Source organism: Zosterops lateralis, assembly GCF_965231275.1.
Source record: "Zosterops lateralis genome assembly, chromosome: W".
Classification (NCBI taxonomy): Eukaryota; Metazoa; Chordata; class Aves; order Passeriformes; family Zosteropidae; genus Zosterops; species Zosterops lateralis.
This window is the reverse complement of record NC_139801.1, coordinates 2,336,863-2,362,319: the sequence shown is the minus strand read 5'-3', so window position 1 is coordinate 2,362,319 and position 25,457 is coordinate 2,336,863. Positions and strand designations below refer to the sequence as shown.

The window sequence follows — 25,457 nt, the reverse complement described above, 5'->3', positions numbered from 1 at the left end:
TTGATCGATGATGAAAAAATCAATCTGAAAGCTAAATATTCTGATAGCGAGATAAAATATGGTAGACCTGATAAAATACCCGCATAAAGGAACTAACAGGTGATACTACTGATAAATTATCTGTAAGGAATAAGAGCTTGACTCAGCCAATATATCAAGCAACAATCAATTTATTAATTCATTAATTCAAATGATAAAATATGAGCAAAGCAGTGCACTGGGTACAGTGGGAGTTTCCCCTCTAGCTGCACACCAAATTCTGATTTTTGCTGGTATTTATTGAGCATCTTCATAAAGCACTTCTCAGCAGGTTTTTTTTGTTGTTTCCTCCTAGTTTCTATTTGTGAAGTCCAATTTCTATACCCCATTGTGATCAGTTCCTATAGGTGATGTTGAATTTCTATACCCTAAAGTTGTAAATCAGTGATGGTGATGTTCAATTTCTTTTTCCACAATCATACATCAGTGATGGTGAGGCCCAACTTCTCTTCCCAGGGCCGTAAATCAGTGATGGTGATGTCTAGCTTCCTTATATTTGTGATGGTGAGGTCCAGTTTTCCTTTCCAGGATCGTAAATCAGTGAGGGTGATGTCTAATTTCCCTCACCAGGATCATGCATCTGTGATGATGGGGTCCAGTTTTCCTTTCCAGGATCCTCAATTTTTTTAGCTTAAGAGAAGCTCACTTCCTTCTTTTATTTAGGTGATTACACTTTTTTTTTTTTTTTATTCTAAAGCTGTAGTTCAAAATCTCTTATTATAAAGTGGTTCAAAGCTTATAATAATTTTGTTTCAATGCAAATAATAATACTTATGCACTCTTCTATCCTACATGCTAAAGGCCTAAAAAAAGCCTTAAAACTTATATTGTGAAAACTTTAAAACTCATATTATTCACTTATCAGCATGCAAAATATTTGTCCAAAATCCTCTTTCCATGCTTTTTCCTTTGTTTATTAAAACTCATTTTTATAACTGTCCCGTAGCCTCATTCCACACATTTCACAACAACTACACAGGCCACCTTTTTTTTTTTTTTACCTGACATGAAACACAACCTCACATTTCACATTATCTAAAGCTGCAGAGCTGACACAGATGTCCTGGAGACATATGACTGACAGGCAATCTGCTATAAAATCCCAGTCTCAAATTTTAATGGCAGTGGCTATTAACATGTCTTTTCTTGAGGTGTGAGTTCGGACACCCCTCAAGGTTATTCCTTGAGACTGAGTAAAAGATTTGCCCATGGTTGTTGGTATGGGTGAGTAACATCAATCTCTACTTAATAATTGTTTTTGTCAGCTTTAATACAATTGTTTTGACATAAGTGCTTCAATGTTGCTTCATAGTGCATGCACTATAGTAGTTGCTATAGCTCCTATACTGTGTAGTAAATAATTCTGATAAAGATATTTTTGTCTAATCGTTATCATAATAAATCATATAAATTTATATTAATATATTTGTTTTGCCATCCTTAATTGTGTGGGACAAAGTTGTATAAAGGCTCAATTACACCTCTATAATCCTTTACACATTAATTGTTGACAAAGTGTAGGGCTGATTTGATCCAGCCACACCAAGACTCCTCTCTGGGAAGGAATTTAGAAAGCAAGGGGGTCCTTTCTGCACCTTGTGACTCAACAGGACGGATTCTCTAATAAACTTTGTATGAAGTTCCCACTCTGCCCATGTCAGTGCCTCAATTCAGGAAGGATATTGAGGTCCTAGAGCGACTCCAGAGAAGGGCAATGAAGCTAGTGAAAGGTCTAGAGCAGAAGTCTTATGTGGAACAGCTGAGGGAGTTGGGATTGTTTAGCTTTGAGAAAAGGAGGCTCAGGGGAGACCTTATCACTCTCTACAGCCATCTCAAAGGAGGTTGTAGCAAGGTGGGGGTTGGTCTCTTCTCCCAGGCAACCAGAGCCAGGACGAGAGGACATAGCGTCAAGCTGCACTAGGGGATGTTCAGGTGGGACATCAGGAAGAATTTCTTCACTGAAAGGTTGATTAGGGAGGTGGTGGAGTCAACATCCATGGAGGTGTTTAACAAAAGACTGGATGTGGCACTCAGTGCCATGGTCTAGTTGACAAGGTGATGTTCGGTCATAGTTTGGACCCAATGATCTCAAAGGTCTTTTCCAATCTAATTGATTCTGTGATTCGTGGAGGCTGTTGAGCTAGACCATGTTAGTACAAACACACTCCCCTGGAGAGAAGCTAGACAATAATATAGACATGCCCCCTTAGAAAGGGAGCGGTTAGGCCAGACAGAATATAAACACAACCCCCTAAAGGAGAAACCCTGGAAAACAGCTCTCTATGTTATGGTGAAGAAATGTGTTAATCAGTTATACCCCATTGGTTCTTTTTTACCCCAGCCGATTGGTCCATTTTGGATCCTTCTCCTGATTGGTCCCTTTCCCAATTCCTCTCCCCATTGGCCAAGTTGTGAAACCCCACCCCTAGCTACCCTATATAATCCCACTTGCCTTGGGCTCTCTGGTTCTTTCCCTGTGGACTTTGTGGAATAAAGAAGCTTTCCTGGAGATCGGAAAGACTCCATCTCGCTTTTACTCCTGTGTCACCCAGGGCAGTAAACGCAGCCCTGCTGCTCAGGCAGCCTCACAAAGAGCAAATCACTGCACTTGATAGTGCACCTAAAAGCTGATCACTTTGCACCTAAAGGGTGCACAAATAGCTGAATCACACTCTGCCTGAGAGTGCCTGTGCCTCTGTCAATCTAAGTGTCTTTTTAAAGACACTTCTAGCGAGGAAGGTGGCAGCACCTTCATCACCGGACCAGATCGTGACAGTGGTTCTGTAATTACAACTGGTTAAATTGTTGGAATATATTTTTTTATAGTTTTATAGATAACTAATCTGTAAACCAGCATTTTGAAGTATATGTTCAGTCTGGTCTATGCTGTACTAAGTTGATCTGCAAAGTGAAAATAAGTCTGCAATGAAAATTTGTTCAAAACAGGTGTTGTATAGCTATACCTTTAAAACCACAGCTTCTCTATAGTAACAGGTTTTCTTAGCCAAGGAAAGGATGTTCTAAATTCAGCACTATAAAATATTTCCAAAGTAGTGCAAGTACATACAGTATTAGAGAACCTGATTGTCCTTTATTTCCCAATATTTGCAACACTCTTTCAAAACTTGACTTCAGGATGCAAAGAACTAACCTAGAGTTTGTATCTGTAGTGGTTTGAAAGCAAAACCAGTGAGAGACTCCAAGTCAGAAATACAATTTAATAGGAAGAAAAAAAAAAGTAAAATAAAATAAATGCAATAATTCAAAAGACCACTGACAGAGTCAGAATACAACCTGATACCCTATTGGCCAGGCTGTTGGAAACAGTCCAAAAGCAAGCCCTCCTGGAGTGGCAGATGTGATCCTGTTGGAAGTAGAGATGGTCCTGTAGAAAAAGGGTCCAGAGACGGGTCTGGTCTTCCTTCGGGAGTCCCGTGGGAACACTGGATGTCTGGTGACACTTGTGGCTCCTTTTTATCTAGGTGGAAATGGTTTTGTTCCTCCTCCCTGGGTAGAGCATCTCACAATGGGATGATGTAATGTCACGTCATTGGTGAGCTTTAATGGCCTATTAACAGAAGATATCCTCATGGAGGTAATGGGAGAGTGAACAGAGATAAGAAACAATGCCCCACCTGGTTTTAATCACTGGCTTGTTATCAGAAAGGCAGCCGCCCCCTCACTCCTGGAGTTACAACAGATAAAGAAAAAACACCTCCCCAAGGGGTTTCAACAGATGGAATAAACTTTTTTTTTTTTTTGTTACATAAACCAAGACAGTATCATGCTAGATTTGTTCAAGATGTCTCTGCTTATTGCAAGGAGGTTGGACTAGATGACCTTTAAATGTCTATTCCAACCCAAGCTGTTCTATAATTTGATGATTTGTTGTTTGCTTTTACTAAATAAAAAACAACAACAAAAAACCCACCATAAGAAAAAACCTTAAAAAGCCAAACAAAAAAAAAAATAAAATATAAATCTCCAAACTTGATAATTCCCAATATATTCTATTAGTGGTTAATCGCAGAATCACAGATTGGTTAAGGTTGGAAGGGACCACTGGAGATCATCTATCCCAATGTCTCTGCTCAAGGAGGGTCTCCTAGAGCACATTACTCAGGATTGTGTGCAGATGACTTTTGAATATCTCCAGGGAAAGAGACTCCACAACCTCTCTGGCCAACATGTTCTCAGTCATCTTCACAGTAAAGAAGTTCTTCCTCATGTTCAGGTAGAACTTCCTGTGTTCCAGTTTCTGCCCGTTGCTTCTTGTCCTATTGCTTGGCACCACAGAGAAGAGCCTGGTCCATCCTCTGACATCCTCCCTTCAGATACTTATAGACATTGATAAGGTCCCTTCTCAACCTTCTCTGGGATAAACAGGCCAGCTCCCTCAGCCTTTCCTCATGAGAGGTGCTTCAGTCCCCTAATCATCTTTGTAGCCCTCTGCTGGACTTGCTCCAGGAGCTCCATGTCTTTCTTCTGTTGGGGAGCCCAGAACTGGACACAGCACTCCAGATGCTATTTGACCTGCTGACAATGCTCTTCCTAATGCAGCCTTCTTGGCTACAAGGGCACACTGCTGACTAATGAATGACATTAATCCCATTTGTCCTATGAAGAAATACAGTATACATTAGAGCAAATCAGATTCTGTTTAGGAGTGGAGTTTGTTTCGGTGAAGTTTTTTTTGGTTTTATGTTTACTTTTTTGGTTTTCAGAAATAGGGCTTTGTCACAAGTAATAATGACATGTTTGCATGTACCATGGAACAAAGTACTGCCATCTATCAATTCTTTTAGAATGTGAAGAAGCAATGACAGTTCTTTAAATGTGTATTCTACCCCAACTATTCAAGCTTGGATCCCTAAATGAGGACATTTACATCCATATGTAGGTTATTCCTGGTAGCCAAAACATTTACGTATTAATTTAAGAGGTGTTTATCAGCTATAGCTCCGCACTGTAGTTGATAGGATATGAGGGTGTTTCATATTTTGAAGGCTCAGGCCTTAAATTTCCAAGTACTTAATTTGCCCTACAAAATGGCAACTATACAAACTGCATGACAAACTCTAAAGTTTGTGTGATCTTCACAGAGAAGAATGAAGATGAATGTGAATACTATTTTGAATGTCACTGGGTTACACATTGCTGTGACTCCACTCAACAAAGTAGCTTTAACAGGTAAGCAGAACAATTCTTTATATTTCTAGATCAATAGAAATACTGCAGTTACCTACTTTTATTAGGAAGATCATGTGGTGCTACAACTCAATTTAGACAACAGAAATTAAAGTTTGGTTTCTAAAATAAATGTTTCAAAAAGATGAAACAAAGTAAGAAAATGTTTTTCACAGAAGAAAGCACATCTTTTTTTATTGCATAGACTGCTCAATATTCCTAATGTCTTAAAAGCAGTTCTCCTCACATAGATGAAATTTATTATGAACTATATGTAAACTATTTCTAATGCTGAAAGCTATATACAGCAGTAGAAGAAAATATTGTCTGAGTTGATTTTTTATGTATGTTTCTAGGAAGAAAACTTTTTATCAGGCAATACAATAATATACTGTACTTACAGATGTACTAACAATAATTTTGTATAAAATGTTTACAAGATAACCTACATTCATTTGTGGGGGAAAGACTTTGGATTTCAGTATGATTATCCTGAGGTGAATTTGGCCCAAACATTCTAAGGATTGCACTTCCCATTCCTCTTCTAGAGGGGCAAAAACAGAACAGAAAAATGTTTCTGGAAAGAAAAATGTGTAAGTATAATTCTATTCTTATAAATAGTTGGGGAGGGGAAAAAAATCACCAATACCCTCTTTTAACAGCAAAGATAGAATATTCAGATAATGACAATGATTTAAAGTTTTCTTTCAATGATATTTTTGCTTCTCTTAAAGAGCAAAACATAGTTTTAAAATAAATAGTCTTTCTCAATATTTGATGTGTCATACATTATACAGGTACAATGCAAGGTACCTAGAGCAGCTTATGACACTGGAAATATTATGACATACTTTCTGTGTTGTATTTCCAATTAGTTCATGGCTTCCCCCCATACTCTACAGCAACAGCTATAAGGAGATATGTGAACCCTTTCAAAATGGTCTTTACAATAATTTTAGCTGTTTTCCTTAATAAAGTATTTTTAAAGAAATGTCTACTCTCTCCATATGCACACACAACTGTGATTGGATTTTGCAGGAGTTAGGTAAGCATACAAAGAGAATAAATCTTTAAGGCAAGTATATGAAGAGAAAAAAACTTTAAAAGGAGCAGTTTATTAAGGTAACAGCTGCTGTTGTTCATTAATTCAAACAAAACACAGTAAAATAAAACACTGTTAGTGGCATTTCTATAGTAGAGTACTGTATTTATTGTCAAATGAAAGTATAGGGTTAACTGAGAGATGTATTTTTTTTTTGTCCTCATACCCCTGACACATTACACAGGCCGATTTCTATTTTTTCCAAGTAAGTAAACAATAGAGCTAAATACACATACTGTCAGTAAATGACTGAGCTGTTGTGACTTTCTTTGCTTTAAGTGTCTGAATTACACACTGGGAAAAGTGCATCTTATATTCAAAAGTATAGTTAATACAAAGAAAAGTTGAAAAAAACACGTTTACTTTAATGGGTCTTCTTGAGTATAAATTCACTTTGTAGTGGTGTGGAATTGGGTTTTTTGATGGTGGTATAACTTTGTATCCTTGTTTCTGTAAATGTTCATCCACCCCCATCTCCCTTCCCAGATACCTGTAATTAAATCACATAAAGGGTTCCCCTTTTCCACAGCATGTCCCTTAATGGCCCAGGCCCAGTCTATTGTATGTTATCAATACCCAAGGCCAGTGCTTTTCTCTCTGCTGATAGCCCCAGCTCTGCCCATTGTGTCTCTCAATAGCCCGGGCTAGCCCATTGTATCTTATCTGTGAACACACCCAAGGTTCTTGATGGCCCGGGCAGGCCAGATGGCCAGAGAGGCCTCGGGTATCATCCCACCCCTTTCAACCCCTAAATGGTAATGTCACATTTTCTCTTTTTGAGTCACTCCCCTTAATTTACATCGAGTTCCACCCCTGTTCATAAGAGCAAGACAGACCCAAAAAATCTCTCTCTGGTCCTCACTCTCGGATACACACTCAAGACTGGAACACCTGGACATATGCCCTGAATAAACACCTTCTTTACCACCAATTGTGAGTAGCTCAATCTCTGAAATAAGCACTCTTCTGCTCGGGGTCCGGACCTGCCTAAAACTTCACCATATCATGACAGAGCCCAGCAAGTCGGAGGGCTCTCTGGGAACTGTGATATTTGTTTTTGTGTATCAATCAGACGCTATTAATAACGAATGCAATGTTTCTCTTAACTGCCTTTTTAAATGAAGGATCATTCTGAGGTGGAAGTAACTCCACTTTTAAAATAAGCTATGGAGTTTTTACTTGAGAATTATTTAAGTGACTCAGAATGTGGGTTTACTCAAGAAATTTTAAATACAAGCAGCATTACATTGTTCAACAAAACATCTCCATGATAGCAATCAGCAAGACCTTGGAATCACACTACTGTAGTGTCATAGGCCAAACCATCCAGTCAGACATATATACACCTGTGTCAATGCTTTAAGTTACAAAAGAAAGTCATTGTCTAGACCAATCACCATCCCTTCACTCCTTCTGCAATCTACCTGTTCAAGATCATTGTTCTTAGAAAAGGGTGAGGAAGGAGTCACAGAGTATTATTTTTTAAAACTTTGGCTACATGTGGTTTCAAACTGAATAGAAACTCAGAACATCACAGCAGTGGACTGCTCTTGCATTATTCACCATGCCTTTGTCATGCCTGTCTTCCTCACTCCTCTCCCCAGACCAGTTCTGCCTTCACAAGGAGATGGACTTTTTGGATCACTTGATCATGCTGAGGTGAAACTTGGTCTGGGACCAGGCATGCTTTGTCAGGTGGTTGCTCTGCATGAACTGCTTCTCACAGAGGGAGCATGTAAACTGTTCTTCACCTGTGTGGGTTCGGTAGTCCCAGGTAAGCTCATCCGAGCGAGAGAACTTTTTAAGGCAGCTGGACCACTTACAGGGGAATGGTCGCTCACCTACAGGAAGGAAAACATGACAAGAAATTTAGGTGAGGGATATAAACACCAGCACGTACAAGCTTTTTAGCAGGACAGCTTAGAAGCTGGAGAATATGCTGCTGAAGGGAAAAGCCACCTTTATTTATTGCCATGGTGTCTGTCTGCAGAGCTGTTGATCACTTACTCCATCAGGTTGTAGTTTCACCTCTAGCAGAAGCCAAAACCCCCTCAAATTATGTGAAACTCACACTAGTGCAGAACCTTACATGTTTCTGAATGTTATCATAACAACAGATGAGCTCTGCCTATTCTTGTACATTTTTGATGTTGTGCTCACTTCACTGTTTTGAGAAAGGAACACCACTGTTATTCCTCTAACACTTCCATTCTGCTGCATAAAATAATCTGTAACTGTTAGAAAAGAAGAAAAAAATCTCATCTAGGACAAGTAAGTCCACTCTGGGAAGAACTGAGTGGGGAGGGGATTGGGAGACCTGTGCAGCCTCAGGGTGGCAAATATGCACAGCAAAAATATTGTGGCTATAGAGAGAAAGCCTAAGCGCCTCCTCTTTTACTTTCCTTTTTGCCCAGAAATCCAAGCTGGTCTACAAAATAAAGGACTCCTCTCAGTCTTTCAGATGGCTGATTTGAGGGCAAGAAAATGATCTCATTCACAGCTCTATCAATAAAAACGTTTGCTATGATGGTAAAGAACAAAACCAAACACCTTTAACTAAAATACACTGCATCTGTGTTTTAAAAACAACAATGTAAGGAGTGAGCAGTATTCACTATAATTTACCTAACACCCCAAATCCCTGCAGTTCACCTCTGCAGGTTGCATGGGCCTTGCATTGCTACATACCAAATTCTGCAGATCTGGGAAGTTGACTGTGGTGGGTTGACCTTGGTTGGCTGCCAGATCCCCACCCGACCACACTCATTTTCCCTCCTCAACAAGACAGCTTGAGAAAATAAGATGGACAAGCTCATGGGTTGACAGTCAGACTACTTTGTCCCAAAATGACCGGCATTTGGTAGTATTAGCTAGATGAGCAAGAGTTTGCATGTTAAGGCCTCTTAGGCCAGCCAAAGCATAGCCTGCTTCCTGGGCAATTTCTTTCCTCATCTCACAGCAAGACTGGCTCTTGGTCAAGGAAAAAGACAGCAGAAATAGTAAAATGCCAATTTAGTCTGGTACATTAACCCAGGGCAGGGTGGAAACATTACTGCAAGAAATTCTGACCTGTGGAAATTTTTTTTACATATTTCTTGGCTTCCTGGTGTATGTTTTTAAACATGGTTGGAAGCCTTTCTGTATAAAAGAAATTAAAGCTTTATGTTTGCTCATATACCCATAAAGGTATATCAAAGCTACAACCCAGGGCAATACTGGGAGGTGTGCACAACCATACAGAGCACTTGTGTGATGGCACCATGCTAACTGCTCTCTTCTGGCTTTGTTTGATGTCTGCACATGATATTTGAGTCAATATTTCACTTGTACTAGCCTTTTACTATCCAATGGTTTCTGTCACAGCTTCTTGAAGCAGGCATCAGTAGGAGGTGCAGAAAAGCTTTCTAGATTCCCCAGGGAATGTAGGAGAAGTGATATAAAACTTGTATGTCTGGAGGCATCTAGTAAATGGCTCTATATCAGGTACCTACACTCCAGAGCAGTGGAAAAAGTTCAGACATTCTGCTCCTTTCCTGTGGTGGTGCTTAAATTCAATTCCAATTGGGTTTTCACTGCTCCAGTTTGGTTTTATAAGTTGTGTTTTATAATTTTGTAATTATTACTATTGTTTAAGATGGCCTCTCCTTCCCTCTCCTTCTCCCCTTCTCTCCTTCCCCCAGACTTTCCCGCCAAAACCTTGGTTGTCCTGGTAACCCTATCCCATAACAGTTGTTTACCACTTTTCTGTTAAGTGTCAATCTTTAAGTTATATAACTTCCCCACCCCCTCATCATGTATTCCTCCTCCCCAAGTTACTTATTATTGGTTCAAAAGTTGTGCATTCCCTCATTATACGTTGGCAAAAGGTTGTGATTGGTCCCACGCAATCCCACCCCTGTAACCCACTCAATAAAGAGCCGTGGCATCCCGAGGTCAGCGTCTCTCTCGGAGCGCTGCCTTGGGGAACACGCACCCCTTGGTTGCACATCCTGAGAGTCCCGCCTTTCTATTCTGCGCACTATCCGCACCGTGGTAGGGTTTGCTCACGCCTCTGGCAAAGTGGCCCCCGGGTTGTAGTGGCGGCAGGGCTGGCCGGAGCTGCACCCATTGGTAAAGCCGAACCACTGCAGTCTGGCGCCCAACGTGGGGCTGTCACGCGTGGGCAAACAACAGACGACCCGACGGCGACGGCACTGACGAGGCGCACTCAGTTCGAGAGCGTCGCGGGTGAATCCGGTCGATCGGGACCTTTACGGATTTTTCATTGTCGTCGCGCCTCCTGGTGGAAGCAGCCTTCAGGTGCGCTCCCGGGAGGACGAAGAGGGTAGCTTCGCAGCACCCAGTGGAGTCCTCTTCGGTGCGGATTGATCCCAAACCAAACCGCCGTACCCACGCAGGAACCAAGGGAAGGGTAAGTGTGAGCCCCTAGCCCTCACCCTACCCAAAAAGGGGGATCCAGCCCAGGACCTGCTGTCCTGGGGGGATCAAGCCGCGCGGCACTCGGGGGGGGGTTGTTTTCCTCTCTCGGGTTTTTGTTTAAAGGTTCCTGGTTTTATTTTGTTTTGTTGGTTTGTGTTTTGTGTTTCCGCGGCTCCGAGCTGGTGCGCCTGAGCCCAGCTATCGGGATCGGGAGCGACACGGCCGAGTCCGTGGTCTAGTGGTTAGGATTCGGCGCTCTCACCGCCGCGACCCGGGTTCGATTCCCGGTCAGGCGGGACCGGGACCGCGGGAGCGGCGGGACCGGAGCGGCGCCGTGCTCGTTCCTTGGCCGGCCCGGGCGCGGGAGACCGAGGTTCGATTCCCCGACGGCAAGCTGGAGCCCACCCCGTTTTCAGTCTGCGCACGGGCGACAGACGCAGTTTAAAGCGGGTTTTTTTGTTTTACGAGGCACCTCCGGGGCGGAGGCAGTGGGGGGGACTGCCTGACCGGAGTTTTCGTGCTGGGATTCGATTTTTAGTTTATTTTTGTGTTGCGGTACGGTTTGGAAGTTAAGAATGGGTGCCAAGCTCTCGGCAGAGCAGAAAGGCGTGTTTCGTTGTTTTGTTGGCGTTCTCAGTTTTAATAATGTTAAGTTTTCCGAAGGAGAGCTGAAGCGGTTTGTGCGCATGCTCTTTCTGCACTTCCCCAAGACTACGCCGGAGGTTGTGACGGAGCTCCGATTTTGGGGGCCTGTCGTTTTAAAACTTACCAAATTGGCCACCTCTGGGGACGAAAAGGCGGCGAAATATCTGTTCTGGTCCCAACAAATTCGGACCGCCGTAAGAAATATGAAAGGAGTGCAGAAAGAGCAGTCTCCTGGAGAAAGCCCTGTTTCCCCCCGTTGTTCCCGTTCTGTGTCCCGCTCCCCGTCACCCCGCCGCGGCATTCTCAGGGACGCAGCGGGCAAACCCCAGCCCGCCAGCCCTGGCTCCCTCAAAATGCCGACCCCCCGCCCGGGGCAGACAGGGCAGTCTGCCCGGGACATCCGACGGAGCCCTGGCCACGCTCCCGAGGAATTTTCCCTTCCCCGAACCTCCCTAAACAAACCCCGAGTTCGGTTCAGCGTTAGCGGAGGAGAATGCACACAAAATGCCCGCGCGGAGCCGCATGGCGACCGCATGGCAAGCGCACGTGGCGCTCATGCGGAAAAGCCGCATGGCGACGGCGTGGAAAGCGCGCATGGCGACCACGTGGCAGGAGCAGGCGGCGCCCATGCGGAAGGCGCACGCGGCGGCCACGCGGGAGAGCCGCGTGGCGGCCACGCGGGAGAGGCGCAGGCACGCGGCGCCCGCGCGGCAGAGGCGTGGAATGGCGGCGGCCGCATGGCGCGATCGTCCTCTTTGTCCACCCTGCCCGCCATCCCGCTGCCGGAGGCGCCGCTCGCCGCCGCCGCCATGGCCCCGCTCCCGTTCCCTTCCCCTTCCCAGTCTCCCAAGTTTTCTCCCACCAACCCTTTTCTGTCCCCTTCCACTCTTCCCCGAGGCCGTCCCTCTCCTGAAACCCCTCCCTATGACCCCCCCACCTGCCGCTCCTCCCAAGTCTCCACCCAAAACCACTCCTCCGAAGGCGTGCCTTTCCCAGACCCTGACACGCCCCCCTCCCGTCGCAAGCCACGCCCCTCGGTGATGCGCAGCAAGTCCCGCCCACTGCCCTCCGGTTCCCACGCCCCTTCTTCCGGTTCCCACGCTTGGGGCTTGGAGGGGGAGGGGTGGGATCCAGGAAGTGATGACCCCCATGTCCCTTCTCTCGCTCCAGTTACCTACAGGAGGGGTAGGGGAGGGCATGAGGAGGCAAAATGGCAGCAATTGTCCCAGAACGTGGTCAGGGAACTCATGAAGGCCCTCAAGGAGTACGGCCGCATGAGTCCGTACTTCCTTGGCTTGTTGGATGGCCAGATTACCGGGAGTGATGTAGTCCCACATGACATCAAGTACCTTTTCCGGTGCTTGCATTCCAGAACTGAGTATCAGCTCTGGTTTGCAACCTGGAAAAGGCACTTGCAGGACGCCCTCCCAGGGTGGTCAAACGATCCTGACACGGCTGTAGACAATGAAGGAAACATGATTACGCTGTCACAAGTAATGGGTGAGGGAGAATGGGAGATGCCACAAAAACAAGCTGAAAGCCTCCCAAGGCCGTTGTTGAAACGAATTGCTCAGGTTGCTGTGAAAGCGTTTTCCACCATGCGGCCTTCCGGCCCCATGGAATCCTATTTAGATATTTTTCAGGGACCTCAGGAAAACTTCCTGTTGTTTGTGGAAAGGCTTACGGTAGCCATAGAACAGCAGGAAGAGGACGAAGTGGCAAGGAACAGGCTTGTCACGTCGCTGGTGTTCAAGCACGCCAATCAAGTCTGCAAACAAGCCATGCTCACCCTTCCACGGAATCCCAAGCCGACATTACAGGACTATGTCGAGGTGGTAACTGAGGTAGTCCCCCTGATGACACCGGGAAAACCAGAAAGGCCGGAACATCGAAAGAAAGCCGTGAATGCAGCAACCGCAGCGACCCCAACCTTCCATCAGGACAACGCGGCCGTGGTACCAAAACAAGGGAGACAGTCATCTAGAAATGCAGCTGACAGGCCTTGCGCCTTATGTGGCAAGCGAGGTCATTGGTGGCAAGCTTGCCCCCTGAGACAGGAGTTTCAGGAATTTAAACAAATGAAAGAGGGAGGAGGAGGAAATGGGAGGGGAGGAGGCTCCCAACAAAAAAACGAATAAGGGAGCGCGGAGCCGCCCAGTGCGATGACCCCAATCGGGCGGTCCAAGCCGGGGGAGGGGGAATGGGGAATGTTGATTTGAGTCGCACCGGACATGACATTTTAACGAGCTTGACTTTTTCTTCCCAGAGGCAGCAGAGGAACCCTCTGCAAAGTCCGAGAGAGAATTCACCAGACGAGACAACGGACTCCCCTTTGAGGAGTCTTTCACCTGATGATCCTGACCCGAATATGCCTGTTCCTTTCGCAGGAAAGTCCTTGACAACAACAAGCGAGGGAGTGCCCTTTCATCTTCAACTATCTGATACCCTGTGGATCCGTGATGATGAGTGGCACCGCGTGGCGGTATCTAAAAATCGAGGTACCTGGCACAAAATTGGCACAACATATGTAGTCGTGGGGGATTGTAAACATACCCCGCCGGAGGTCGAGATTGTTCCCCAAACCACTCCTGCGGATCCCGAGTGGTTTGAACTCTGGCTCCGCTGCACGAGTCCACCCATTTATCTGTCAAAGGGACAGATAGTCGCCCAGGCAATACCATCACTCCCCGAAAGGGTGTGTCCCGAGGGCGACTGCAAGACCTGCCACCCCCAGATAAGCACAGTCATGAACATTACACATGACAGACCTGAGGAGGTGTGCAAACTAAGGGTGGGCGGGGAGACCACCATCATTAAGGGTCTCCTTGACACAGGGGCGGACGTAACGGTGATCCCTGAACACCTATGGCCGTCACGTTGGCCGTTGCAAACAGTAGTTGAGCAAGTTGAGGGTGTTGGAGGCCTTCAATTGGCCAAAAAATCTAAAAACATGGTACAAATTAAGGGGTCCAATGGGCAATTGGCCAACATCAAGCCCTTTGTTTTGAACTACAAAGCACCCCTGTGGGGGAGAGATGTCCTGGCCCAGTGGGGGGCAACAATTGAATTCCCTGACCCTCCACAAAATTTTCGGGCTGCGGTCACTGAACAGCGCCCCACCCAAAAACTGAATTGGAAAACAGATTCTCCAGTTTGGGTGGAGCAGTGGCCGCTTTCTAAAGAAAAATTAAAGGCGCTGAATGAGCTCGTGGAAGAGCAACTCCGAAAGGGTCACATAGAGGAGACCACCTCTCCTTGGAACACCCCGGTGTTCGTGATACAGAAATCCGACAAGACCCGATGGAGGCTTCTCCAGGACCTCAGACAAATTAATGAGGTCATTGAAGATATGGGATCTCTCCAACCAGGGATGCCTTCCCCAGCCATGTTGCCCCAAAATTATAATCTGGCAGTAATTGACATCAAAGACTGCTTTTTTCAAATTCCTCTTCACCCCGACGATGCTCCGCCGTTTGCGTTCTCGGTTCCTAACATCAACCGAGAGGCCCCGAGGAAGAGGTATCAATGGCGAGTTCTTCCCCAAGGGATGAAAAACTCTCCCGCCATTTGCCAGTGGTACGTGTCTTCCTTGCTGACCCCCGTGCGTGCAGCTGCACACCAGGCCATCATCTTTCATTATATGGATGATGTGCTCGTGTGCGCCCCCAGCGACGACCTGTTGACGCATGCGCTTGACCTGACAGTGGCTGCACTGGTTGCTGCAGGGTTCGAGTTGCAGGAAGCAAAAATTCAAAAGATGCCACCATGGAAATATCTTGGCCTCGAAATTAATAAGCGGACCATTGTTCCGCAAAAATTAGCTATCCAAACCAAAATTGAGACCTTAGCGGATGTGCACCAGCTGTGTGGGGCTTTGAACTGGGTGAGGCCTTGGCTGGGTCTTACCACCGAGGACCTAGCACCTCTTTTCAATTTATTGAAAGGGGGAGAGGGGCTGAGTTCCCCTAGGTCACTCACCCCGGAGGCACAGAAAGCACTGGAAAGGGTTCAAGAGTTGATGTCCACCAGACAGGCAAATCGTTGCCATGCTGATTTGCCTTTCCACTTTGTCATTCTAGGAAATCTGCCGCACCTCCATGGAATGATATTCCAATGGGACAACGGGGTGACCAGCATACCCCGGAAGGACCGAGGCGGGAGAGATCCTCTTCTTATTATAGAATGGGTCTTTCTCAGCCACCACAGGTCCAAGAGGATGACACGCCCACAGGAGTTGATGGCTGAACTAATCCGGAAGGCCAGAGTCCGCATTAGGGAACTGGCCGGTTGCGACTTTGAGGTGATCCACGTACCAATTCGGTTGAGTACGGGCCAAATTTCAAAGGCAATGTTAGAGCACTTGCTTCAAGAGAACGAAGCACTTCAGTTTGCCCTGGACAGTTACACTGGTCAAATTTCAATCCATCGGCCTGCCCACAAAATTTTTAATTCGGATGCTCAATTTAAATTAAATTTAAGGAGTGTTCAGAGCAAAAGACCGCTCGAAGCCTTGACAGTTTTCACAGACGCGTCCGGAGGGTCCCACAAGTCAGTGGTGACTTGGAAAGATCCTCAGACTCAGCAGTGGGAGTCTGACGTTGCTGAGGTGGAAGGATCCCCTCAGATTGCTGAGTTGGCCGCAGTCGTCAGGGCCTTCGAAAGGTTCTCTGAACCATTTAATTTGGTAACCGATTCGAGCTATGTTGCGGGTGTGGTGTCCAGAGTGGAGAACTCAGTTCTCCAAGAAGTGACTAACATTGCTCTGTTTAAGTTGCTCTCGAAGCTGATAAGGCTAATCTCCCACCGAGAGCAACCGTTTTACGTGATGCACACCAGGTCGCACACGGATTTGCCGGGGTTCATAGCGGAGGGAAACAGGAAGGCTGATGCTCTTGCTGCCCCTGTCGCGAAGGCCCTGCTGCCCGACGTTTTCCAGCAGGCAAAGCTCAGCCACCAACTCTTCCATCAGAATGTGCCAGGTCTGGTCCGAGGATTCAAACTGACCCGAGATCAGGCCAAGGCCATTGTGGCGACCTGTCCCAGCTGCCAGCGACATGCAGTCCCAACCCTGCATGCCGGGGTGAACCCCCGAGGGCTGAGCAGCAACGAGGTTTGGCAGATGGACGTTACTCATGTCTCCCAGTTTGGGAGGCTGAAGTACGTCCATGTGTCTGTGGACACCTTTTCTGGAGCAGTCTATGCCTCCGCCCACACAGGGGAGAAAGCAGGGGATGTCATTAAACACCTTCTCCAAGCCTTCTCTTTCCTAGGCATCCCTAAGACCATCAAATCAGACAACGGGCCAAGCTATGTTTCCAAGGAGTTCCGCAACTTCCTCCAGCAATGGGGAGTAGAACACAAGACCGGCATCCCCTACTCCCCGACAGGCCAAGCAATTGTGGAGAGGACACACCAAAACATCAAAAGAGTCCTCAATCAACAGGGACAAATTCTAAAATTGGAGTCACCCCAAATTCGATTAGCCAGGGCCTTGCACACAATTAATTTCCTAAATTGTTCATTCGAATTTATGAATCCCCCAATAATTAGACACTTTGGAGGGAACCCAAATTTAAAATTAGAGTCCAAACCGCCAGTTCTCGTCAAGGACCCGGAGACCATGAGAATGGAAGGTCCACACGATTTAATCACTTGGGGACGCGGGTACGCCTGCGTATCGACACCCACCGAACTTAAATGGGTGCCGGCCAAGTGGGTGAGACCTTATGTTCCCAGGGCCTCCAAAGGGTCAGACCATCAAGTGAAAAATGTCGCTTGGCGAAGGAAAAGGAAGCCCGTTGGTCCGGAGGAAGAGAGGTCTGCTCCTTCCTTCCCCATTCCTCACTGGCTTTTTGTTAATTAATTTATTTTGTTATATTTCAAGTTACAGAACAGCCCAGTCGGATGCCAACTGAGAGCCCCAGGAGGACGGCGCATCTTCCATCTCGCGATCGTCCTGACCGTCCTTAGTCAAGCCATGTCCTGGGAGGTTCCGCAGCCTAAGGCTAACATCTGGAGGACCCTCGCCAAAGCCATGGGGCAGGACCACATTTGCCTGTCCCAGGGCTCGGCGCAGGACCCTATAGCGTCCTGCCTAGTGGGGATCCCTTTCCAGGAATCGGAGCTCCCCCTCGATCTCCTGAAATTAAAGGCGGAGTTTAACAGCCATCCGCCTCCACCCCCAAGATCGGGTGGCCGGCACCGTGCCCCCCAGAGAATCTTTCCCTACCCCATCATCAACCCTTTGATTTTATGGCGAGAATGGGTCTCAGCCTACCTCCCCCGAGCCCAAAGCGAACCTCAAGAGCTGGAACTCCTGGGTTCGTCCCCTGCCCCAAATTGCATTCAGTTTGTGTTTACTCCCCCCCAATGGGAAGCCAAACAATACACCAATCTGTTGCAAGTCAAAGAGGCCTACTACGCCACCCCGTGGTGTAGGCGGGTCGCCCATGTAAAAATGGCTTCTACCTTTGGTGTGGTCCCTCTTTCCCTCCCCAAAAGTGTCTTTTTAATTTGCGGTGACCGAGCGTTCACAGGCATCCCCTCTCGGCTTTTAGGAGGCCCATGCACCCTGGGCAAGCTCAGCCTGCTGGCACCAAACAAAACCACAATCATGAATTGGATACTGAAAAATTCCACACGGCACGCACCAGTCAAAAGGCGAGATCTGGCAAATCTCGACCCTGACTGCAAATCGGACGTCATCCACTGGTCCAAGGCGAAAGTCATAACGGTTTTTCTCCCTTGGGTTTCAGTGGCAAAAGCTTTGGGTGAATTAGGCCAATTGGAATGTTGGGTGTCTAAGCAGGCCAACCTGACTTCAGCTGCCCTGTCAGACCTCCTCAAAGACGAGGAAATAACTAGGCAGGCCACGCTGAAAAATAGGGCAGCTATGGACTACCTCTTACTCCTCGACCACCACACGTGTGAGGAGTTTGCGGGTCTATGCTGTTTTAATTTGTCCTCCAGAGCGGAAAACGTAAGATCCTCCATCAAAAAGATCCAGGACATGGTCCATGAAATCAAACAAGAGACTAAGGACTGGTTTGACCAACTGTTTGGAAACTGGGGACTCTCAGGCTGGGTCAATTCTGCAGTAAAAACGGGACTCCTAATTTTGTTTTTGTTACTCATCATTGGAATTGCGTTTGGCATCATCCGACGATCCACTCAAAAGACCATCACTGCAGCCACCTCTTCACTCAGCGTGAACAACGTCTGGGCCAGTGTTCCTCCCGTCGAAGAGATTGAGATGCAGCAACTCCCGCCATGGGAAGACGAGGAATACCCTGACCCAGAAGACTTTTACACCGGAGACTGATGACGAGAGGTGGCTCACGGAACAAGAACAGTTTCAGGAAATCTATCCCCCGAACAGATACTACTAAAATCCATCACAAAAAAATAAAAAAGGGGGAGATGTGGTGGTGCTTAAATTCAATTCCAATTGGGTTTTCACTGCTCCAGTTTGGTTTTATAAGTTGTGTTTTATAATTTTGTAATTATTACTATTGTTTAAGATGGCCTCTCCTTCCCTCTCCTTCTCCCCTTCTCTCCTTCCCCCAGACTTTCCCGCCAAAACCTTGGTTGTCCTGGTAACCCTATCCCATAATAGTTGTTTACCACTTTTCTGTTAAGTGTCAATCTTTAAGTTATATAACTTCCCCACCCCCTCATCATGTATTCCTCCTCCCCAAGTTACTTATTATTGGTTCAAAAGTTGTGCATTCCCTCATTATACGTTGGCAAAAGGTTGTGATTGGTCCCACGCAATCCCACCCCTGTAACCCACTCAATAAAGAGCCGTGGCATCCCGAGGTCAGCGTCTCTCTCGGAGCGCTGCCTTGGGGAACACGCACCCCTTGGTTGCACATCCTGAGAGTCCCGCCTTTCTATTCTGCGCACTATCCGCACCGTGGTAGGGTTTGCTCACGCCTCTGGCAAAGTGGCCCCCGGGTTGTAGTGGCGGCAGGGCTGGCCGGAGCTGCACCCATTGGTAAAGCCGAACCACTGCACTTTCCCAGGAAAAAAAACATTTCTTATAATCTATCTCAAGAAAGCTCTTCAGCCTGCAGAAATGATGAATTCTATTTGAAATTTGGTATCTAGGTTGGATAACAAGGTGCTGCTGACATCTGTGCTCTAGTCAGACATTCCCTCCCCATACATGTTTTTCCCCTTACTACTGCTAAGGCTCACAATGAGCAGAATAAACCCTTAAAAAGAAGGGGTATTGTGTACTATTTCCTTTGTTGCCAACATGCTAGTTTTAAAATAAGCTCTAGCTTGTTTAACCTATATTTTAACCTAGTGGCCACTGAATTATGAGCAATATCATAGAACCATATGCAATAGAATCAGAACAAGAGAGAAAACTTTATTCAAAAGACATATCCAGGGCAGCTTACAGAAGCAACAAATAAAATAAATTCATTTAAAGGTGTTACAGTGACAGATAGTCTGTAGCTGGACAAAATAAATCTGATCATAAGAAATTTAATTTGGCTAACCTGGCTTGTTCTAGAAACAAATCCCTAGGTGAACAACAGAACTCAAACAGAGACATCAGCCAACCCCATCCAAGCCCTGGATGCAGACACATCACTGGCCAGAGATCTGGGTGGTGCAGAGATTCCCAGCCAATTGGCTATCCAAGCCCAGGAAATTCAAACTTCCTATAAAAGGAAGCTTTGGACAATAAAAGAGGTTGTTTGCTGATGACCCTCAGTGTGTAGTGTGTCGTGCTTCTGTCTCCAACCCACAACCATCACGTAACAAAAGGTTATTGGAATAGGTATTTTCAGAATTCCCATTCTTTGGCCTGTTTACCACCTGGGATATAGTGGTGGACATAACATTTCAAGCTAACATCAATTCTCTATCGATCTTTTCTGAAGTCTAAAGAACTTGCACTTCTGCACCAGATCCCGTGTGGATATAAAGCCATTGTGGATACATTTGATTTCTGTTCTCTCGCTCCAGTTGATCTTTTCTCCCTGCTCCTTCTCATATGCTCTCTCTCAAACTGAGTTTTTAATTCCTCTGCAAGTTTAAACTCTGTATCTAATCTGCTTTTTATAAGCTGAGGCAGAGTTCCAGGAGAGTGGGGGCACAAAAAAAAAAAAAAAAAAAAAAAAAAAGAATATAAAATGTGCATTAGTAGATTCATTAATAGCATAAATCCTGATTCATTATTTGTCCTCTCACTACAAGATGCTATTCTAGATGTAGATGACTGAGGTTAGGAGCTTCAGTTTAGTGGCTTCAACAAAGATAACTTAATTTAGACAAGCAACTGATAAAGAAGTTCTGGACTGTCTAATTTTTCCAGAGGGAAAATGAAAAAGCAATGTTTGAAAAAGCCGAAGACAAAATTGATAAGCACATACTTCGGCTATTAAAGTCTAATAAAAGGAAATGCACTAGGACTAGAACAAACTGAGCTCCTGTGATGCAGACAATTTTAAGTTCACTCCACAGTTTATTAACTTCAAATTAAATAAATTACTGGAATTGTTTGAGCAGTGATTTTACAGAAGACTTTCAGAAATTGCTGGTGGTGTGAATGGAAGTCTGACCAACAGCTTTGTTTTTCTGGCTGACAGTAGTGAAGTTGGACACAGCCATGTCTGGGATCTATGTTAGTTAATGCAGAAAAATTTGTTATCAAATAATGCTTATGATACTACTTCACACATTAACAAGGAAGTCAAATGAACTGTAGTTGCAATTGCATGAATGGACAGCTAATTAGACACCCTTGATTGACTTACAAAAGACACCATCAGGTACATGGTAGGACTGTGCTGCCTAGGATGCATAATAGCAACTATATTAAGTATCAAAACTGAAGAATAGTTTTGAGTTTGACTTATGGGATGCAGTGTCTGTACTCAATTTCCATTCTGCGTCTAGCCGTGTAGCATGTCATAGCTGTAGCCGTTATCTACTGCTACAGGGACTTCCATCTCTGCCTGCAGCACATACCCTAAAATCCAGAGGTAGAGCCACAGCACGGCTGTCCCCTGCCTGCCAGGGATTTGAGGGAGATGATGGGAAAGAGGGAGAAGGAAAAGCACACAACTATGTAAAGCTGAAATAAGGAAATCTTTTTCCATCTGGTAAGACTAAGACTAATTAGGGAAACAGGACTACATGAAGCCAGAGGTGGGAAGGGGAGGGAAGAAAAAAAAAAGGAAAAATGAGCAGTCCCACAGCTTCAACTCTATGTGGTTTGAATAGGAGAATTTAGCATACCTTCTTGTCTTTGTCTTCCAAGATCCTTCTGAAGCTCTGTGGCTGCTGAAACTCAAACTTTCTAAATAAATCTTGGTATCCTGAAAAGATCTGGTCCTGAACTACAATCCTTGACTTAGACATGACCACAATAAGCATTTTTTTCTTTTCTTCTTGCTGTGAACCCACTCAGTCACCACTCCTGTGTTTCTCAGTGTCTTACAAAGTATCAAAGGTTCTGTAGATGGATGAGTGCAAAGAATATGGTCTTGCTCATTGCAGGAAAAAAAGATGGACTGGCTTTCTTCCTTGCTTCAGATTAGCTGTTATCTCAGGTCTCTTATTTTTGTCTTCCAGTGTCCTTGTTTTTCCCACACTCTGAATGAGCAATTTCCTGTGGGACATGTGGACACTCAATCAAAATCCAACATATTCTGATGAAGACGAATTACACAGGCATCTGTACATGCACTTCTGAGCAGTGAAATTTCAAGCAATCTTTTTCCTCTTCTGAGAGAGCCCAAAATCGGATCATTAAAACATGGTAACCAAAGCTATAGATGCTGGCGAGAAACAGCATAGAGCAAGATCAGCAGTGAGGATGATATATATTTATAAAACAAGGACTTCTAGAACACTTAAACACCATACAGCTAGTCTTGCAACAGATTTAACAGACCTCTAATCAATGTCAGGTGATTACAGAATAGGCAGCAGATGAAAAAATTTGCATCAATAAGTTTATTCTACCAGCATTCAGGACTTAACACCACAGGTTGAATAAGTTGTTAAAAATGCCACATTCAGCAATCAAGTACCTGTTCATGTAAGCAGCTGTTGAGTGGTGGTTTTGAGTTTCTTTCAAAAAAAAAAAAAAAAAAAAAAACAACCCAAACCCAGATACAAAAAGACCCGCTACAATCCAACTCTCCTGAACTGTTGGGAATTCTAGCTCACATCTTGAAACTGCAAGGCACGGTCTTTCTGTTACCCCCATCTGATACAGTGTCAGATGTAAGGAACATCCTTGGAGATTCTCTACTGTATTACATCCCTCCCCATATGCCCTAGAAAAGGTTTGATTTGGGGGAATGTGCTCCCTTATGTCTATTAGTTAGGGAACCTACCTAGGAGAGGAAAGAACTCATCTGAGAGTTCAATTCACACTTTCCATAGCTGAAAGGAATATCCTCAGCAATAGCCACTCGGGTTCTCTGGGACAAGTCTTTGCCTTTTTTCCTTTTCCATCTTTTCTCAATTTGAACTTTCTCCATTTTGCAGTATTATTTAAATATTAACTGAGCAATGGAGAGAGACCAACTCAGCATGGTGCTTAGGTGTAGGCATGCACCTCACATGGTGGGGTCTGCACCCCCACAGTAGCAGGAGTTTCCATTTTAGGAAAGGATTTGGCTTTCATTCTTTGTTTTACTTATAAGGTAAAAAACAAAGAGTTTGATACCTTATTTGTCTGCGTTCCAGCACAGACACCTGTTTGATCCTTGAAGCTGTACCTCAAAACCCTGTTACTATTTCTATTGGGCAGGATGCCAAGAATCCCGCCTTACTTGTTGCATACTTAAGAGAGTGCACAAAGACTTTCAGTGCATTTTGGGGTGTTGTAGCAGGTGCAAAGGTCCTCCTTGCTCCTGGCACGGCTCTTCTCTCTTTTGTTCTGTATGGTTTGTTGTTTTCATCTTAATTAAAACATTTTTGCTTTTCAAACACCTCCAATGGTGCCATTTTGCTAATATTTTTAAGCCATTCTGGGGCTGCTGGCCAAACCCAGAGGTGATGCACCTGCAAGGAGCTTATAATACCTGGCTCCCCATAAATGCATCACTTAGGGCACTTACCTGTTAACAAGAAGGTTTGGGTTCCTGTTTCATCTAAGTAATTAAGTGCTTGTTAAAGAGGAACAGCTTCAACAAGGTAAGGAGCATAAACTTTCTCTGATCAGAGGAGTCTCTTTCTAAACTCCACAGAACAGGAACCTGAAAACTGGTCTTTCAGCTACTGATGGCATTTTCTAATTACTGAGCTGCTAGGTATAATAGCATTATGGAACTTATGCCCTTCCTCCTCTCTAGCACAAAGGAATAACTTGGCATAGGCACTTTGCTTCAGAAGAACGTTCATGGCTAGGCATCCTGAGCAAATATAGGACCATCTTTCTCTCCAGCCTAGAGGCAGACACTGAACTACCAACATGCTAACACAGACAGCCCTATGCACAGCTGGGGCTCACTCTTTCAAGTGCTTGGCTCTCCTTCTGCATTTCTGTTGCAAAGTGTTGTGGTTTAAAAGCAAAACGAGTGAGAGGCTCCAAGTCAGAGATATAATTTAATAAGAAGAAAGGTAAAAAGGTAAAGACAAAATAAAATAAATGCAATAACACAAAGGATCACTGACAAAGTCAGAATACAACCTGAGCAGGATGGTGGAAGCAGTCCAGGTGAAGTGCTCTTCCTGAAGCAGTGATCCTGTAGAAAGGTCTGGGAGCTCTGGTCCTCTGGGAATCCAGTGGGTAAGTGCTACCTGCACTGTCTCACATACCAGCTTATATCCAGGTGAGAATGCTTGGCTCCTCCCTCTGGGCAGAGCATCTCACAATAGCATGAGAAGTGTGAAATGGGTCCTTGATGGCCCATTAACAGAGATAACCCCTGGAGGGAGCTACCTGTGACTCATGGGCCATTACCAGGAGACACCTCCAAAGGCCATTAGCAGAAAAGGCAGGGGGCTTGGGAAAACACTAGCCCACCTGGTTTCAACAGTTCATGAAGATGGTGATAGAATAAATACTTTGTGTACATCCTACACTGCAACCCAGGACATAATCCACCCCTTATTCTATTACCATCTACATCATATCCAAATCAATACATTCTTACAAAGATATGCATACACATAGAGAATAAAATGTTACACACTGTTCTCACTTAAAATTAAGTCTCCCTGTGGTACACAATGGGTTTCCCCATCTTTCTGCATTACCCACCAAGTGTGACCAGGTCCTTGAGCAAAGACAATCCCACGAATGGGTCTGCCTTTTCCTGAGGCAGGATTAATCCAAACAGTCTTCCCTAAAATTTCTTTCAAATGTACTGCAGGGACTTTATCTCCATCCACTGTGTGCAAGGGTTCAGACTGGGCAGGACCACCTCGATTAATAGACCCTCGGGTGTTGACCATCCAGGTAGCTTTGGCTAAGTTCATTTCCCAATTCTTGAAGGTCCCCCCGCCAAGTGCCTTCAGGGCAGTCTTTAGTAGTCCATTGCACCGTTCAACTTTTCCGGCAGCTGGTGCGTGATAAGGAATGTGATATATCCATTCAATACCATGTTCTCTGGCCCAGGTGTTTATAAGGCTGTTTTTGAAATGGGTCCCGTTGTCCGACTCAATTCTCTCAGGGGTGCCGTGTCTCCACAGGACTTGTTTTTCCAGACCCAGGATGGTGTTCTGGGCAGTGGCATGAGGCCCAGGGTAGGTTTCCAGCCATCCAGTGGTGGCTTCCACCATGGTCAGCATGTAGCGCTTTCCTTGGCAGGTTTGGGGAAGGGTGATGTAGTCAATTTGCCAGGCTTCCCCATACCTGTACTTCAGCCATCGTCCACCATACCACAGAGGCTTCACTCGCTTGGCCTGTTTGATTGCAGCACAGGTCTCACAGTTGTGGATGACCTGTGAGATGCTGTCCATAGTAAGGTCCACCCCTCGGTCACAGGCCCATCGGTATGTCGCATCTCTTCCTTGATGACCAGAGGCATCATGGGCCCAATGAGCTAAGAACAGTTCTCCCTTGTGCTGCCAGTCCAGATCCACCTGT

General features: G+C 45.4%; 1 protein-coding gene across 1 annotated transcript in view; it reads right to left on the bottom strand.

The window, feature by feature from the left end:
• Positions 1 to 7,969: 7,969 nt before the first annotated feature.
• The window catches only part of LOC310922066 (Krueppel-like factor 9), a gene marked incomplete at both ends in the record, with an annotated part of 65,970 nt that continues 48,482 nt past the window's right edge, over positions 7,970 to 25,457 (bottom strand). The window contains 1 exon segment of the mRNA XM_083882386.1: positions 7,970 to 8,169. Within this exon segment, the coding sequence (XP_083738512.1) occupies positions 7,970 to 8,169 (200 nt within the window).